Genomic DNA, 17,275 nt, shown 5'->3' with positions numbered 1-17,275 from the left:
TGAAGGGACACTCCAATTCTAGATAGGACCATCAAAACACCGCTGAGTTCTGACCCTCTTTTTGTGCTGCAAGGGCTTGAAGAGAGATTGTAACAGGGATAATGCTTGGAGATTTTGCTACTCTGATGAGAGAAAATATGGTTTTTATTCAACATCTTACCTTCGCCTTTGAGCTGATGTTGACAAAGGGAGGATACAGAAACTCTCCATAGAATAACAACTTTATGTTCCCCTAGACTGCACTGAGCCAGCTACCACTGTTCTAGTACTGAGCTTGAAGAGAACAGCAGAACTGTAAGGAAACTCCAACAGGAAGAGACCTTCAGAAAGACACCGTTGAGACCAGTTCTGACCTCCTCTGCTGCAAGGGCTTGAAGAGAGATGGTACTCGAGGGGAGTGAATTCCAATCGACCCCTTTACAGCATATTACTTTCGCCTTTCAGTGTCTCCCGAGTGGCGCAGCGGTCTAAGGCACTGCATCTCAGTGTAAGAGGCGTCACTACAGTCCCTGGTTAGATTCCAGGCTGTCTCACATCTGGCTGTGATTGGGAGTCCCATAGGGTGGCGCACAATTGGCCCAGTGTCGTCCGGGTTTGGCCGGGGTAGGTCGTCATTGTAAATAAGAATTTGTTCTTAACTGACTTGCCTAGTTAAATAAAGGCTAAATAAAAAATTACAAAAATTCTGCTGACACAGGAATACCAATGACAGTTCTAAGCAGAAACAACAGTTTTGCCCCCCCCCCCTTAAAATGTAATATGATTGAAAACACACTTCACATCAGTGTCCTGGATGTAGTTAGGATTTTAATCTTAGTATTAATCTTAGTTTAAGTGAAGTAAATTAGAGCTGAAAAATGGTGTCCTCAAAAAAATAAAAAATAAACAAAGAAGCATCCCAAATCTGTTGTCTGGTGTAGTTTTAGATGTCACATTTTATAGATACTATTTATGAGTATGTAATAATAATCTGAAAGTGACTATCACATGTGAGTTGATTAATGTTTGATTAATGTACATAAACTCAAAACATATTTACAAAATCTCGGAATTATCGTTGAACTGAAATGTGTGTGTCAATAGCAACATGGATATAGAACAACATGCAGTACAGTATCTAAAGAATGAGAAAACTGCTCCAATTAGATTGCCCCAAAAGGAACTACAACTCCCAACATTACGATACAGACGCATGTTAATGACATATGAGGAAATGCCCTACGAAGATCCTTCACCCAAAAATGTAACGTGAGTAGCATGGAAACTGATTCAAAACTGACTTGTAAAACGCTTTTCGCTTAGAATTTGCACCTTTACATTATGCACACAAACGTACTTTGAATCAATAGTTCATGCAAACAACATGCTAGATAATGGAATCGCAAAGAAGCTTATGCGTTTGATGTCTTCATATCACCGACAATACCACTAGCCTCTTCGCTCCCAGGTCTCCCGTTATAATGGTCAGATACTGACAATTTCAAGGGAATGGATGCAGTAATTAACAATAACATTAATTTCTCTTTATGTAATAACCTAGGTTACATCTCAGGCGGAAAAGGTGTATTTTTTTTCCATCTTCAAATTGCCATAACCAATGCCAGAAGAAATGTCAATTTTCCCAAGAATTGCTTTGAAGCCAGAAGTTCATGATTACTTGAGGAATGTCTTCATAAACAAGGAGGTGGGGTTCCCTTACCTGCTACACACACACATAAGGATATCTAAAGAGTTCTGTTATTAAAGAGTTTCCAAGCAGACCCACTTCCTCTCTGCTTACATCATGTCAAAATAAAAGTCCTGCACATGCGCCATATGTGGACACAAAAGGAATAACTTGTGTGGGACGTTTATTTTGACATGAGGTAAGCAGAGAGGAAGTGGGGTATTTAACAGACCCAAGTTTGGAAAGTCTGTTTAATAATTTGATCCTTTAGATATTTTCTCTCATAATGATCAACTGTCCTGCCCATCGGCAGGAAAGTTGAAATGGAATTGTATTTAATTTCTGGCTTCCCACGGACTGTTTTTGTGCAACCCAGTACCATTTAAAGCAATTGCCTCCCGAGTGGTGCAGCGGTTTAACGCACTGCTAGAGGCGTCACTACAGACCGTGGTTCGTTCCCAGGCTGTGTCACAACCGGACGTGATCGAGAGTCCCATAGGGCGGCGCACAATTGGCCCAGCGTCGTCCGGGTTAGGGGAGGGTTTGGCTGGGGGGGGATTAATTCATGTGTTTGTGTTCATTGTTTTGACAGTGACTACATTTATGTTCTTGTTCAAACAAGACGTTGGTTGACTTCTACTAGATGCAACTTTATTGTTCCTAAATGACACCAATAAGGTTTTTCTTGCACATTATCAGATCTCATCAAGTTATGTAGAGCTATCTGGGCATGTATTTCTCCTGCTTCTCAGAGTAGCATTGCTGATCTAGGATCAGTTTGGCCTTTTAGATAATAATGAATCCAAATGTTATGGAAAGGGAGGCCCTGATCCTAGTTCTACTCTGAGATGCTTCATGAATATTGGCCCAGAAGTTCAAGTGTCACCCAAAAATGATCTGTTTTAAATAGAGAAGTAATGTTCAGCTACTCGAACCTGACACCCCCTGTCCTATGTTTGCGTGCAGGTGCTGGCTGCAGTGAGTCAAGGAGAGGCAGAGCAGAGGTTCCAGAGGCTGCTGTCCTGCCTGTCCCACCCGCCTGCCTTGACCTGTGTGCGAGCCAGCACTCACCTGGCTTCCCTGGAGGAGATCCAACACAGGCTTGGGGAGGAACTCAAACAGGTGGGGGGCAGTCTGCTTTCTGTGTTGCTGGCTTGTGGGGGTGGGATTCATTCACTGTAGTATGTTAACTGAAATGTGCTTAAGTTCAAGGCTCCTTCTAGGCTATAGTGTGAGAGACAGATGGACTGAGTTTATTCCCTTCTACCGAAGTGTGCACTTGCACAGTTGCTCACTCTCCGTCATCAATTAATCAACCCTTTTTACATCAGCAGTCATGGATTTAACAATGGAGGAAACTCCCTCCAGCCAATGCTTACACCAATCCAAATGCTTTTAAATACATGACAGGGTGCAAATGCACACTTTAGGAAAAGGGTGGAGAATCAGGACACAGCCATAGTGGACATGTCTATGGAGCAGTGTTGCCCGAAAACTTAACTACTTAAATTGTTTTTTTTTTTATTGCTAAAGGTTTTTTTTGTCCCGGGTGGGTATGCTGTGTAAGAGCGTTTATGTCTGACTGTGTGTGTGTGTATACATTTATGACTTTCAACACTGTTTTCTGTGTGTTGACGCCTCAGTGCAAGCTCTTCTAACCCTGCTACCTCTGTTCTTGCAGCAGCAGAAGTGTGACTCACAGTCTGAAGACATTTCCATTACTATTCTCCCCCACCCGCACATTCCAGATGTGCTGCTTCTTCCTGTCATCGGGCCTAGGTATGTCAGGAATGCCTGCAAAATGTCCGCCAAATACAGTACCAGTGAAAAGTTTGGACACACCTACTCATTCCAGGTTTTTTTTTTTTTTTGACTATTTTCTACATTGTTGAATAATAGTGAAGACATCAAAACTATGAAATAACATATAATACACATATGGAATCATGTATTAACTGTTAAACAAATCAAAATATATTTGAGATTCTTCAAAGTAGCCACCCTTTGCCTTGATGACAGCTTTATATACAAAGTATGTGTACACCACTTTGAATTCGTGGATTTGGCTATTTCAGCCACACCCGTTGCTGACAGGTGTATAAAATTGAGCACACAGCCATGCAATCTCCGTAGTCAAACATTGGCAGTAAAATGGCCTTACGGAAGAGCTCAGTGACATTCAACGTGGCACCGTCATAGGATACCATCTTTCCAACAAGTCAGTTCGTCAAATTTCTGCCATGCTAGAGTTGCCCCGGTCAACTGTAAGTGCTGTTATTGCCAAGTGAAATCGTCTAGGAGCAACAACGGCTCAGCCGCGAAGTTGTAGGCCACACAAGCTCACAGAACGGGACTGCCGTGTGCTGAAGCATGTAGCACCTAAAAATCATCTGTCCTCAGTTGCAACACTCACCGAGTTCCAAACTACCTCTGGAAGCAACATCAGCACCAGAACTGTTCGTCGGGAGCATCATGAAATGGGTTTCCTTGGCCGAGCAGCCGCACACAAGCCTAAGATCACTGTGCGCAATGCTAAGCGTCGGCTGGAGTGGTGTAATGCTCACCGTCATTGGACTCTGGAGCAGTGAAACACGTTCTCTGGAATGATGAATCACACTTCACCATCTGGCAGTCCGACAGACAAATCTGGTTTTGGCGGATGCCAGGAGAACACTACCTGACCTAATGCATAGTTCCAACTGTAAAGTTTGGTGGAGGAGGGATAATGGTCTGGGGCTGTTTTTCATGGTTCGGAGTAGGCCCTTTAATTACAGTGAAGGGAAATCTTAACGCTGCAGCATACAATGACATTCTAGACGATTCTGTGCTTCCAACTTTGTGGCAACAGTTTGGGGAAGGCCCTTTCCTGTTTCAGCATGACAATGCCCCCGTGCACAAAGCGAGGTCCATACAGAAATGATTTGTCAGGATCGGTGTGGAAGAAATTGACTGGCCTACACAGAGCCAAGACCTCAACCCCATCGAACACCTTTGGGATGAATTGGAACGCCGACTGCGAGCCAGGCTTAATCGCCCAACATTAGTGCCTGACCTCACTAATGCTCTTGTGGCTGAGAGGAAGCAAGTCCCTGCAGCAATTTTCCAACCTCTATTGGAAAGCCTTCCCAGAAGAGTGGAAGCTGTTATAGCAGCAAAGGGGGGACCAACTCCATGTTAATGCCCATGATTTTGAAATGAGATGTTTGACGAACAGGTGTCCACATACTTTTGGTCATGTAGTGTAAGAGTCCACTCCACAAAGGTAAGAGGGAAAAACACTCTTTACCGATGTAAAAATCGAAAGCCCTTGTCCAGGACTTTGCATGCAGCTTTCTGACTCTGAGCCTTCCTGGACCAGAGCTTAGAAAAATCCCAAGCCCTCTCCAAAATCACTCCCACCATGGCCACAACTACACATGATTTCATAAAATTACAGTTGAAATAACAGGTTTCTTAACTTAACTCGCTATGCAAAAACACTATGCACATTGGGTTTGACATTCTACTATGTAACCAAATCAACAACAGAACTTAAAGACGCAAAGAAAGCCCCGCATAAACCAACAATTGCTAGCAATGACATAAGGCAACTTTCTCTTCTGCTCTTAATCTTTCCAAGAATTTGTCCTTTGCTACTATTGATATGTATGTGTGTGATGACAGCATATAAGTGGTACCTCTGATCTTTAGCACTGTTCATCACCTCATCACCCGTGTGTGTGAAAGAGAGCTATTCTGCATCCCAAATTGCACCCTTTCCCCCTATGGACTCTGGTCAAAAATAGCGCACCACATAGGGAATAGGGTGCCATTTGGGACGTAACCAGAGCAAATAAGCGGCATGTGAATGTGTTTTACCACCCTCTTACTTTGCGGTCAGGCCTGTGGTCCAGCTCAGCTCTGAGGTCATAGTAGGCGCTCAGTGTGGCAGTGCTGTTCTGAGGGGAGCGCACGTCTTCGCCCCAGGGATCCTCGCCACACCCAAGTGTAAGAGGTCTTCATGCACTCCAACTACAAGCCAAGGACGGCACCCTCTTTCTTCACTTCCTTAGATGCCATTGGAACCTTTGACCGTAACGATTTGGTAGACCCTTGAGTTCTTCTTCAATCATTTGAAGGGATACTAGTTGCGTTCACAACAGGTGATTACGTTAGAACTGTTATCAGCAGTCTAGTGAAACAATAGTTTTGGGAATGAACATTATAGCCTGGACTGGAGGTACAATAATAGTGGCGTGTTTGGTCTTAGTCATGAAGACAGGGGACGTGGTGTACATATCAATGTTGTGAAACAAGTTGCCTTTGCTCCAGATGATTGTGTTAGAACTGTAAAAAGAGTATTAACTCGTAAACCTGTTGCCTGATCATTTGCTGTCTGTTTCAGTCATGAAGACAGGAGATGCGGTGTCTGTGTTCTCGGACCTGGAGGGGAAGTGCACACGGGGGAACAAGGACTTTAAGGGAAAGAGAGTGTTTGTGGGAAATGGAGTCGCTGAAATGGACCGCTCCAACATCTTCTGCTCAGACGAACCAGTCAAGTAGGTAGAGACGCTTAGGTCTCGAATCTCTATAACAAAATTCTCTCAGGGCAGCGTTACACTCGCCTGTTATGAGGCTGCTATTTGGCTAGCACTTTATAGCACATCATAAAGTGGTAATAGCATGGTTGCTATTGGAGTAAAGTTTTAATACAGATCAAGCCTCATTGAATGAAGCATGCGCACATACTCAATATCAATGCTCAGAAAGATTTAGTCCTAGTAAAAAGCATACGCTAAGCTGTAAGACATGCTCAGGGTTGAATATATTTTGCAGTAATGTCACTGTTCTCTTCCCGTATAGGGGTGTTGGCATTCGGATGGTAGAGCCCCTGTACCAGAGCCCCTCCTTCGATGGGGTACTGCCCAGTCTGGCGTTCCTACAGGTACCTCTTGAACAGAAGTTTTTTTTTTTGCGACGGCAGTAGATTCTCTGGATCAACGGTCGTAATCAGGGGCATCTCGTGTCTCAAGAATCTCGGAGACGGAGCGCTGATTTAGAATCCGTTTTGATCATAACAAATAAGATCACATGGACGTTGGGGACTGGGCCTGTATCCACAAAGTGCTAGGTCCCCACCCTCTCTGTAAAATCTTATTCGTTATGATCTGAGCAGCAACATTTATCCTAGATTAGCACTCATACTCTGAGCTGTTTTCCCCGTCTCTTTCTATGACTCTAGAACCTCCCATCGGTGGTGGTGGGTCACGTGCTGGGGCCCCGTCCTGGAGAGCGCATCCTGGATATGTGTGCCGCTCCCGGGGGGAAGACCTGCCATATCGCTGCCCTGATGGGGGGACAGGTGAGAGAGTGTAGGGGTGGGGGCTCTGCTGGGCTTTGAAGACCTTGAAGTTAAAGGTGCAATATGCAGAAATCGTTCCACAATTTCCTGGTTGCTAAAATTCTTAGTTAGCCCAATTTCAGATTATGTGATAAAACAAGCGAGTATAGTGTAGAGAATCATTGTACCATCTAAACCGCTGTGAAATAGATTTTCCATAACCAAAACTATTGTATTTTCAGCTGTTTGAAGCTGGTGTACAAAACCGAAAGTAAAAGACACAAAAAACTAAACTTAAGAACGGGAAGCATAGAAATAGCGCACGTAGGACAGATCTACCGCTTCTTAGACTTTCTTTCCATGGGAATGACAGATCTAGAACTCACATTTCTATGTGAATTTGGTTGGGTCACCCAAAAAGTTACATATTGCAGCTTTAAAGGGATATTACACTTTCAGGTCAAAGTTTGTGAGATGTAAAGTGGTCTAATGTCCAGATGAAACCACGTCCCATTACATCAGTTGTATAGATCCAGCTATATGGCTCCACCCCAAATAATTGAAAAACAAAACTTTAATTTATGAGTAAAATGGCCCTTTAAGTTTCCATTTGGACATTACATCTACTTCTCCACAAGGTGGAGCTGTTGTGCAAGGCTGGGCTCTTTTCCCCACTGCTACCTGGAATGTTGTTTTTGCCTTTGCTGCTCACTTGGTTTGTCCCTTGCAGGGAGAGGTAGTGGCCCTGGATAAGATCAGAGGCAAGGTGGAGCGCATCCTTCAGAACGCCAAAGCGCTGCATCTGGACTGCATCAAAGCCCACTGCTTCAATAGCATCAAGGCTGTGTGCACTGACCAGGCCCAGGACACCGAGGGTACGGAATGTGACTGATGGGATGCACATCCCAAATGGCACCCTAATTCCCTACGTAGTGCACTACTTTTGACCAGGGCCTAGTCAAAAGTAGTGCACTATAGGTAATCGAGTGCCGTTTAGAACGCCGGCATGGACACCACTGACGATTTCATTGTTATTTTCACCTCTCTATATGGTTGGCTAGGATGGTTACTAACTCAGAGACCTGGATACTTTCATGTCACCCTGTTTTCAGGTCCACCCTTCCCGCCACAGAGTTTTGACCGGGTGTTGCTGGATGCTCCGTGTAGCGGTCTAGGCCAGAGACCCAGCATGGCCTGTACCTGGAACCTGAAGGAGATCTGCTCCTACCAGCCTCTACAGCGCAAGCTCTTCCACACAGTGCGTCGCACACACACACACAGACGCATGCATGCCCGCTCGAGCACACTTGCCTCGCATAACACTGGCCTTGACCAGTGCTGACCAGTAGAGGACAGTGTGGCCAAGCTTGATTGTTCTAGAGCTCTGGGCTCCGATATACTCTGATGAAAAGCTTAAGTATAGCCGGCAGATGGATTACTGTGGGGAGATTAGGGTCCAATAGTGAGCACATCACTTATCCCAGCGGCACAAAGCGCTCCATCAGTGTCCACTGGAGTTTCCTTAAGGCCATTTAATATCTAGGCTCTGGAGAGACCGCAGTAAGGTAAATGTGTGTGTGTGTGTGTGTACATAGCTGCACAGGCGTTTTGACAATGCAGTGTCTATCTATTGAGCGATGAGGGCATGTTAAAGAGTGCTTACTGTGAGTGTGACCTTAGTGTGTGTGTGTGTATAATTGGCAGGCGGTACGGCTCCTGAAGAGAGGTGGGGTCCTGGTGTACAGCACCTGCACTGTGACTCTGGCAGAGAACGAGGAGCAGGTGGCCTGGGCCCTTAACACCTTCCCCTGCCTCACACTACAGCCTCAGGTAGCGCACACACACATGCACACACAGCCTCAGGTAACAAACGTACACACACAAAAATACTAACTAATGTGTCTCTCTCTCAGGAGCCCCACATCGGAGCAGAGGGCATGCTGGGAGCTGGCCTGTCACCTGAGCAGCTGCGTCTCCTCCAGAGGTTCAGTCCTGAGTTGGGCTGGAGCGTGGCCGAGGCCAGGGGAGAGGGTGACAGCCCCACAGAACAGCCAGAGTCCCCAACCTCCCTCGCACACCGAGCCAACAAGGACACTATCGGCTTCTTCATTGCCAAGTTCCTGAAGAGCTGACAGGACTAGACTAGCAGTACCCTCCCCAACTGGTTAGAACCGAGCTGTTCTCCCTGCCTTCACACAGGGCCTGCAGAGAGGAATAATGGTGTTTACACCTCTCACTGTACTCAGGCAGGAGAGCATTTAGAACACACACTCCCTGTGCGGTTTATAACATCCACCTCTGTGCCTGCCTGGCTGCCTACTAAAACACTGGCCCATATAGGGATGACTTGTATAAACAGAGAGGGGAGGGAGGGAGGGAGGGATTGAGCAAGATGAAAAACATTTATGGGCGAGTAAGGGAGAAAATGCGTAGGGCGGATGAGTACCGGCAAATGCAGTTCTGCTGCCGTTCGCCCCGTCGCCATGACAACAGTGACGACACAGCTGCCCTGGTGACAGCGGATTTGCTGGCTCTGGGAGCGTAGATCAGGAAGTAGCGTGCTGAAAGAGGTCACGAGGTATTAACAATTTACTGCCTTTTAGTTAGCGTTTTAAAAACAAGGAACCGGTATGGTTATTTTTACACGAACAAGATGGCATCACACAGCTATTCCTCAGGTTATGCTCTCTCTACATTCAACAGATTTGGTTCCTTTACTTATCCCCTTTTCTCTCAAATAAATTGAAAATGAACTAAATATGTATATTAGCATATTTCTTCTTTACTACTTCCTCATTAAATATTTGTGTATAAACATCACCATATTGCTTGCCGTATCAAAACATTTATAAGGTAGTCACCTGGAATGCATTTGAGTTAACAGGTGTGTTTTGTTAAAAGTTAATTTGTGGAATTTCTTTCCTTCTCAATGCATTTGAGCCAATCAGTTGTGTTGTGACAACGTAGGGGAGGTATACAGAAGATAGCCCTATTTGGTAAAAGATCAAGTCCATATTATGGCAAGAACACCTTAAATAAGCAAAGAGAAACGACAGTCCATCATTACTTTAAGACATGAAGGTCAGTCAATCTGGAAAATGTCAAGAACTTTGAAAGCAAATACCATCAAGCACTATGATGAAACTGGCTCTCATGAGGACCGCCACAGGAAAGGAAGACCCAGAGTTACCTCTGCTGCAGAGGATAAGTTCATTAGTTAACTGCACCTCAGATTGCAGCCCAAATAAATGCTTCACAGAGTTTATGTAACAGACACATCTCAACATCAACTGTTCAGAGGAGACTGCGTGAATCAGGCCTTTATGGTTCGAGTTGCTGCAAAGAAACCACTACTAAAGGACACCACTAAGAAAAATAAACTTGCTTGGGCCAAGAAACACGAGCAATGGACATTAGACCAGTGGAAATCTGTCCTTTGGTCTGATGAGTCCAAATTTGAGATTTTTGGTTCCAACCGCCGTGTCTTTGTGAGGGTAGGTGAACGGATGATCTCGGCATGTGTGGTTCCCACCGTGAAGCATGGAGGAGGTGTGATGGTGTGGGGTTGCTTTGCTGGTGGCACTTTCAGTGATTTATTTTGACTTCAAGGCACACAACCAGCATGGCTACCACAGCATTCTGCAGCAATACACCATCCCATCTGGTTTGCGCTTAGTGGGACTATAATTTGTTTTTTAACCGGACAATTTGTATTTTTTATTTCACCTTTATTTAACCAGGTAGGCTAGTAGAGAACAAGTTCTCGTTTGCAACTGCGACCTGGCCAAGATAAAGCACAGCAGTTCAACAACACAGAGTTACACATGGAATAAACAAACATACAGTCAATAATACAGTAGGGGAAAAAAGTATGTATACAGTGAGTGCAAATGAGCTAAGGGAGGAAAGGCAATAAATAGTCCATGGTGGCGAAGTAATTACAATATAGCAATTAAACACAGGAATGGTAGATGTGCAGAAGATCAATGTGCAAGTAGAGATACTGGGGTGCAAAGGAGCAAGATAAGTAAATAAATACAGTATGGAGATGAGGTAGTTGGGTGGGCTGTTTATAGATGGGCTATGTACAGGTGCAGTGATCTGTGAGCTGCTCTGACAGCTGGTGCTTAAAGCTAGTGAGGGAGATATGAGTCTCCAGCTTCAGTGATTTTTGCAGTTCGTTCCAGTCATTGGCAGCAGAGAACTGGAAGGAAATGCGGCCAAACGAGGAATTGGCTTTGGGGGTGACCAGTGAGATATACCTGCTGGAGCACGTGCTAATGTTAGGTGTTGCTATGGTGACCAGTGAGCTGAGATAAGGCGGGGCTTTACCTAGCAGAGACTTGTAGATGACCTGGAGCCAGTGGGTTTGGCGACGAGTATGAAGCGATGGCCAGCCAACGAGAGCGTACAGGTCGCAGTGGTGGGTAATATATGGGGCTTTGGTGACAAAACGGATGGCACTGTGATAGACTGCATCCAATTTGTTGAGTAGAGTGTTGGAGGCTATTTTATAAATGACATCACCGAAGTCGAGGATCAGTAAAATGGTCAGTTTTACGAGGGTATGTTTGGCAGCATGAGTGAAGGATGCTTTGTTGCGAAATAGGAAGCCGATTCTAGATTTAATTTTGGATTGGAGGTGCTTAATGTGAGTCTGGAAGGAGAGTTTACAGTCTAACCAGACACCTAGGTATTTGTAGTTGTTCACATATTCTAAGTCAGAACCGTCCAGAGTAGTGATGCTGGACGGGCGGGCAGGTGCGGGCAGTGATTGATTGAATAGCATGCATTTAGTTTTACTTGCGTTTAAGAGCAGTTGGAGGCCACGGAGGGAGAGTTGTATGGCATTGAAGCTTGTCTGGAGGTTAGTTAACACAGTGTCCAAAGAAGGGCCAGAAGTATACAGAATGGTGTCGTCTGCGTCGAGGTGGATCAGAGAATCACCAGCAGCAAGAGCGACATCATTGATGTACACAGAGAAAAGAGTCGGCCCGAGAATTGAACCCTGTGGCACCCCCATAGAGACTGCCAGAGGTTCGGACAACAGGCCCTCCGATTTGACACACTGAACTCTATCAAGGAAGTAGTTGGTTAACCAGGCGAGGCAATCATTTGAGAAACCAAGGCTGTTGAGTCTGCCAATAAGAATGTGGTGATTGACAGAGTCGAAAGCCTTGGCCAGGTCGATGAATACGGCTGCACAGTAATGTCTCTTATCGATGGCAGTTAAGATATCGTTTAGGACCTTGAGCGTGGCTGAGGTTCACCCATGACCAGCTCTGAAACCAGATTGCATAGCGGAGAAGGTACGGTGGGATTCGAAATGGTCGGTGATCTGATTGTTAACTTGGTTTTCGAAGACCTTAGAAAGGCAGGGTAGGATAGATATAGGTCTGTAGCAGTTTGGGTCTAGAGTGTCTCCCCCTTTGAAGAGGGGGATGACCGCAGCAGCTTTCCAATCTTTGGGAATCTCAGGCGATACGAAAGAGAGGTTGAACAGGCTAGTAATAGGGGTTGCAACAATTTCGGCAGATAATTTTAAAAAGAGAGGGTCCAGATTGTCTGGCCCGGCTGATTTGTAGGGGTCCAGATTTTGCAGCTCTTTAAGAACATCAGCTATCTGGATTTGGGAGAAAGAGAAATGGGGGAGGCTTGGGGAGTGCAGGGCTGTTGACCAGGGTAGGGGTAGCCAGGTGGAAAGCATGGCCAGCCGTAGAAAAATGCTAATTGATATTCTCAATTATAGTGGATTTATCGGTGATGACAGTGTTTCCTAGCCTCAGTGCAGTGGGCAGCTGGGAGGAGGTGCTCTTATTCTTCATATATTGGTTCCTAACTTCCCTGAAAAGATGTATATCACGGGGGCTATTCGATGCTAATGCAGAACGCCACAGGATGTTTTTGTGCTGGTCAAGGGCAGTAAGGTCTGGAGAGAACCAAGGGCTATATCCGTTCCTGGTTCAATTTTTTTTGAAAGGGGCATGCTTATTTAAAATGGTGAGGAAGGCACTTTTAAAGAATGACCAGGCATCCTCTGCTGACGAGATGAGGTCAATATCCTTCCAGTATACCCGGGCCAGGTCGATTAGAAAGGCCTGCTCGCTGAAGTGTTTTAGGGAGCGTTTGACAGTGATGGGGGGTGGTCGTTTGACCGCAGACCCGTTACGGATGCAGGCAATGAGGCAGTGATTGCTGGGATCTCGTTTGAAAACAGCAGAGGTATATTTGGAGGGCAAGTTGGTTAGGATGATATCTATGAGGGTGCCTGTGTTTACTGATTTGGGGTTGTACCTGGTGGGTTCATTGATAATTTGTGTGAGATTGAGGGCATCAAGTTCAGATTGTAGGATGGCCGGGGTGTTAAGCATGTCCCAGTTTAGGTCACCTAGCAGCACGAGCTCTGGGGTGGACCCAAAACACACCTCCAGGCTGTGTAAGGGTTATTTGACCAAGAAGGAGAGTGATGGAATGCTGCATCAGATGACCTGGCCTCCACAATCACCTGACTTCAACCCAATTGTCATGGTTTGGGATGAGTTGGACCGCAGAGTGAAGGAAAAGCAGCCAACAAATGCTCAGCATATGTGGGAACTCCTTCAAGACTGTTGGAAAAGCATTCCTCGTGAAGCTTGTTGAGAGAATGCCAAGAGTGTGCAAAGCCGTCAAGGCAAAGGATGGTTACTTTGAAGAAACAAAAATATTAAATATTTTGATTAGTTTAACACTTTTTTGGTTACTACATGATTCAATGTGTTATTTCATAGTTTTGATGTCTTCACTATTATTCTACACTGTAGAAAATAGGCAAAAAAAAGAAAAACCCCTGAATGAGTAGGTGTGTCTAAACTTATGACTGGTACTGTATATCCTATATGGACTTCAATTTACAGGCCACACTCCCTCTCCCATACTTCCCGTGCTGGAGTCAGAACTCAGACCTTCACAATGACCTCGGCTCACCTCTCTTTCCCTGGCTTCCTGGGAGGAGGAATAGCATCAGTCTATCAACAGAACGGTGGGGGAAAATTACACGGCATGCTGCCCCCCCCATCAGAATTCACCAGCAGCCACATCAGCTGTGTTTTAGATGGCCCTAGAAATGTGATTAAAAAGGCTCCACTGACAGGCCACTAAGACCCCACTATCTGTGGTTTAAATCTGACCCAGGAACAGCATAAGTGGTTGCTTTTTGTTGTATAGGTACTCTGCAGTGTAACAAGATAAAGGGACTATCCATTCACTAAAATTGAGATGCAGCTTTAAGAGATGTCTCGGGTTGGTGTATTTTCTGGGACCTGAGGAGAAATGTTGGGAAGTAATACACTGCTCTCTGCAGGGACTGATTGGGACCAGTAATTGGCCTGGGCATTTCTAACACACGGTCCATGTTTTTCTTCAAGGACCCCATTATTAGCCAAATAATGATAATTCTGTGCAAAACCCCCAATTTAGACCAGCCCACTGGGCTAAATATGGACCAGTCCATCTGGCGTTCGCCCTAACTGCCCTATGGCCAGTCCATTTCTGGAGAGACAGTGGGAAGTAAAACACTGCTCTCTGCCTTATTTAAACCTGTCCACTCTCTCGCTCTCAGTCCCTTCTTTCTCTCCTTCTCTCTCTGCTGTTGACGTTCATGGTGTCATGGCGACTCGGAGGCAGCTGGTTCCACCTGGGAGTTTCAGGATGGTTTCAGAGGACTCTATTCTTAGACCAGACCGCCGCCTTCACTTCTGTCTCTTCTCATCTCTCCCATGTCCTGGCGGGCCATTCCTGGTCAGAGTACTAACGCAAGCTATGAATGTCATTCTCAGAGGAAGCGATGACTTTTAGACACAGTTACCGACACACAAAGTACAGACAGACACCACAGGTATGTAAGCGACAGCATTTCCTGAAACGCATTTCAAATAAATCTAAGACCAGTTGATTTTCTTGTCCTCTACATAAATCCTTTGTTGCCAAGTTTATTTTTTGTATTTATACATATGTACATACAAATGTACACTCTTAAAAATGTGTAGTGTTACTACAGTAGCATATAAATGGATTGTACATTATAATCATAATATTTGAGGCAAAATTAAAATAAAAAAACGAAGACTTGTTCTAGGGGACTGGTTGGTTGGTGGTAATGTAAACAGAGGGACAGAATACCCTAGGGTTGCATCCCAAATGGCACGCTATTTCATACATAGTGCACCCTGGTCAAAAGTAGTGCACCATATAGGGAATAGGGTGCAATTTGGGGCACATAACCTAAACTCCCTTACCTTACAGAGGGCAGCCTGAACTAAGTTCGGAGTTGGCCCTAACCTCAACTGTGCTAGGTTATAACCAGAGTCATATATTTAAAAATAAATAATTTTAGAGAGAAAACGTCTCTAAATATATGGCTCTGATTATAACTTGGGGCTTACGACTTTTCTTGAGCACCGTAGCTTAGCAGAAAGGCTTACCTTTATCATCCAGTTGATATCATTCAGTGGTTGTGATTGATTTTCAAAAGAAAAAGTGGACAATTGGCAAATTTCTCACAATACCTCATAATGCACATTCATAGCTAATTGGACTGTACTAAGTGCATGGAACTGTCCTTAGAAAAGGGTCAAACTTAAAAAGACATACCATCATAGATAAAAGTCCCCTAGTGTGTGAGTGGATTGGTTTGACCCGATAACTGTACCCTAAAATATCAAATCGTTGTACACCTGACACCAACAATGTGAATCAGTCTACAGTATGTTGTGCTAAAAGTGCTGAACAGAGTGTGTATCAATGTTATAAAATGTTTCTGGACCCTTTATAAATAGAACAACGTTACTGTAATGTAAGACAGCAAGTCATGTCACTATTCTTTTGTCTTGTAAGGCAAGACTAAGGTGTGCCCCAATGGAGAGGCAGCATCAACACCAGAGGAACCAATGTCAGAGGACAAAACACCGAAAATGAACAAAGCAGAATAAAAATAAAAAAGCAAGGAAGAAAACAGGAACATTTGAATTAAACCAAAATAAAACAATTGCAAATATTTAGCATTTAACCTTACCTGGTTTCCCACTTCTCAGTCAGTCACCGCTAACAGTAGTCTGAATGAACAAATGATTGTTCAAGTGGCAGTAAGAAAAAAACAATATAGAAATACAATTTAAAAACGCTAATCACAGAAAGCACAGTACAGAAGAGAATTCTGCTGTTGTGTCATGCTTTATCAAACACAGGTTTAAAATATGCATATTTGAGAAGATCCATGCATATCCACACATAAACGACAACGTCTATGTATTGATACACACATTTATATATATATATCTATATATGATCAAAATACTGCCGTTGCTAAGGATGCAGCAGGCTTTACAAAGGAAGCGTACATAAACGGGGGATGCAGGGGCTTAAGAGTATAGCAGCAAGATGGGACAACAGAATGGTTTGGGAAAGAGGGGGGTGAGTCCTACAGTACCACTGTCTCAGTGTGTGAGGGGGTTTGTGGTCTAGGGGCTGAGCTGTCACTGGTGAATATAGGGGTCTCTGGCCCAGTCCCCTGTGTCGCCCCTCTTTTTGGGCGCCACCTCCCCTTCCCTGTCCCGGTCCCGGTCATAGTACTGGTGGTGGTCGCGGGCCGGTCGTTGGTGGTGCTGGTGACCGCGCGGCTTGTTGCGCTCGTTGTGGTCCTGCTCGTTGCGCTCCTTGGAGCGGTGGTGTCCTGTCGTACCGTGGTCCGCCTCCTCGCCAGTGCCGCCACGGTGATGGTGGTGGTGGTGATGGTGGTTGTGGTCCCTGGGGTGAGGCTGAGCCTCGTAGCGCCCCTGCTGAGGGTGCCCCCCCTCTCCCAGCCCCTCCTCCTCATACTCCTCCTCTCCAAACTCTTCTTCCTCTTCCTCCTGGTGCAGGAGGTGAGTGCGGGGCTCTATGTAGGCTGAGTCTCTGCTTTCTCTGCTCTCCCGGCTCTCGGGAGTCTCTGAGTCCTGTGTCTCCCCCCGGGAGAGGCCCTTGCCCCGGCTACCACCGCCACCAGTATGATGATGGTGGTGGTGGTTGTTGTGGTGCTGCTCAGTCCGCTGGGAGGAGGAGCGGTGGTGGATGTGCTGGGGTCTCCTGGAAGACTCTGTCCTCAGGGGCCTCTCCTCCTCCTCCTCCTCCTCCCTCTCCCCGTCTGGCTGCTCCTGGCTTTGATGCTGGCTGTGGTGGTGGTGATGGTGGTGGTCCTCCCTGGAGCCCTTCCTCTCCACACCTTGTCCTGCCTTGTCCCCTGCTTTCTGCTCTGCCCCGCTGCCCTGGGGTTAGCA

At 45.5% G+C, this 17,275-nt stretch overlaps 2 protein-coding genes across 12 annotated transcripts in view; one reads left to right on the top strand and one right to left on the bottom strand.

Annotated features, from left to right (window-relative positions):
- Positions 1-1,195: 1,195 nt before the first annotated feature.
- nsun6 (NOP2/Sun RNA methyltransferase 6) lies at positions 1,196-9,769 on the top strand. Of its 7 annotated transcripts, XM_029756070.1 has the most exons (12): positions 1,196-1,248; positions 1,541-1,684; positions 2,633-2,788; positions 3,348-3,445; positions 5,547-5,653; positions 6,051-6,204; positions 6,509-6,590; positions 6,888-7,007; positions 7,717-7,861; positions 8,099-8,244; positions 8,691-8,816; positions 8,900-9,769. In XM_029756070.1, exons 2-12 carry the CDS (start codon positions 1,598-1,600, stop codon positions 9,116-9,118), a joined length of 1,440 nt encoding a protein of 479 aa, XP_029611930.1. In that variant the 5' UTR covers positions 1,196-1,248; positions 1,541-1,597; the 3' UTR covers positions 9,119-9,769. The 7 variants fall into 7 exon arrangements, with proteins under 7 accessions (XP_029611930.1, XP_029611931.1, XP_029611935.1 ...); XM_029756071.1 differs by having other exon boundaries at positions 1,217-1,684; positions 3,351-3,445; XM_029756077.1 differs by lacking the exon at positions 1,541-1,684 and having other exon boundaries at positions 1,223-1,248.
- Positions 9,770-14,860: 5,091 nt separating this feature from the next.
- The window catches only part of cacnb2a (calcium channel, voltage-dependent, beta 2a), a 111,595-nt gene continuing 109,180 nt past the window's right edge, over positions 14,861-17,275 (bottom strand). For all 5 annotated transcript variants that reach the window (XM_029756065.1, XM_029756067.1, XM_029756068.1 and 2 more), the window contains one exon: positions 14,861-17,263. In XM_029756065.1, the coding sequence (XP_029611925.1) occupies positions 16,496-17,263 (768 nt within the window). In that variant the 3' untranslated portion in view covers positions 14,861-16,495. The remainder of the gene's footprint in view (positions 17,264-17,275) is intronic.

This window comes from Salmo trutta, chromosome 6 (genome assembly GCF_901001165.1).
Source record: "Salmo trutta chromosome 6, fSalTru1.1, whole genome shotgun sequence".
NCBI classification, from domain to species: Eukaryota; Metazoa; Chordata; class Actinopteri; order Salmoniformes; family Salmonidae; genus Salmo; species Salmo trutta.
This window is presented reverse-complemented; position numbering and strand designations above follow the sequence as displayed.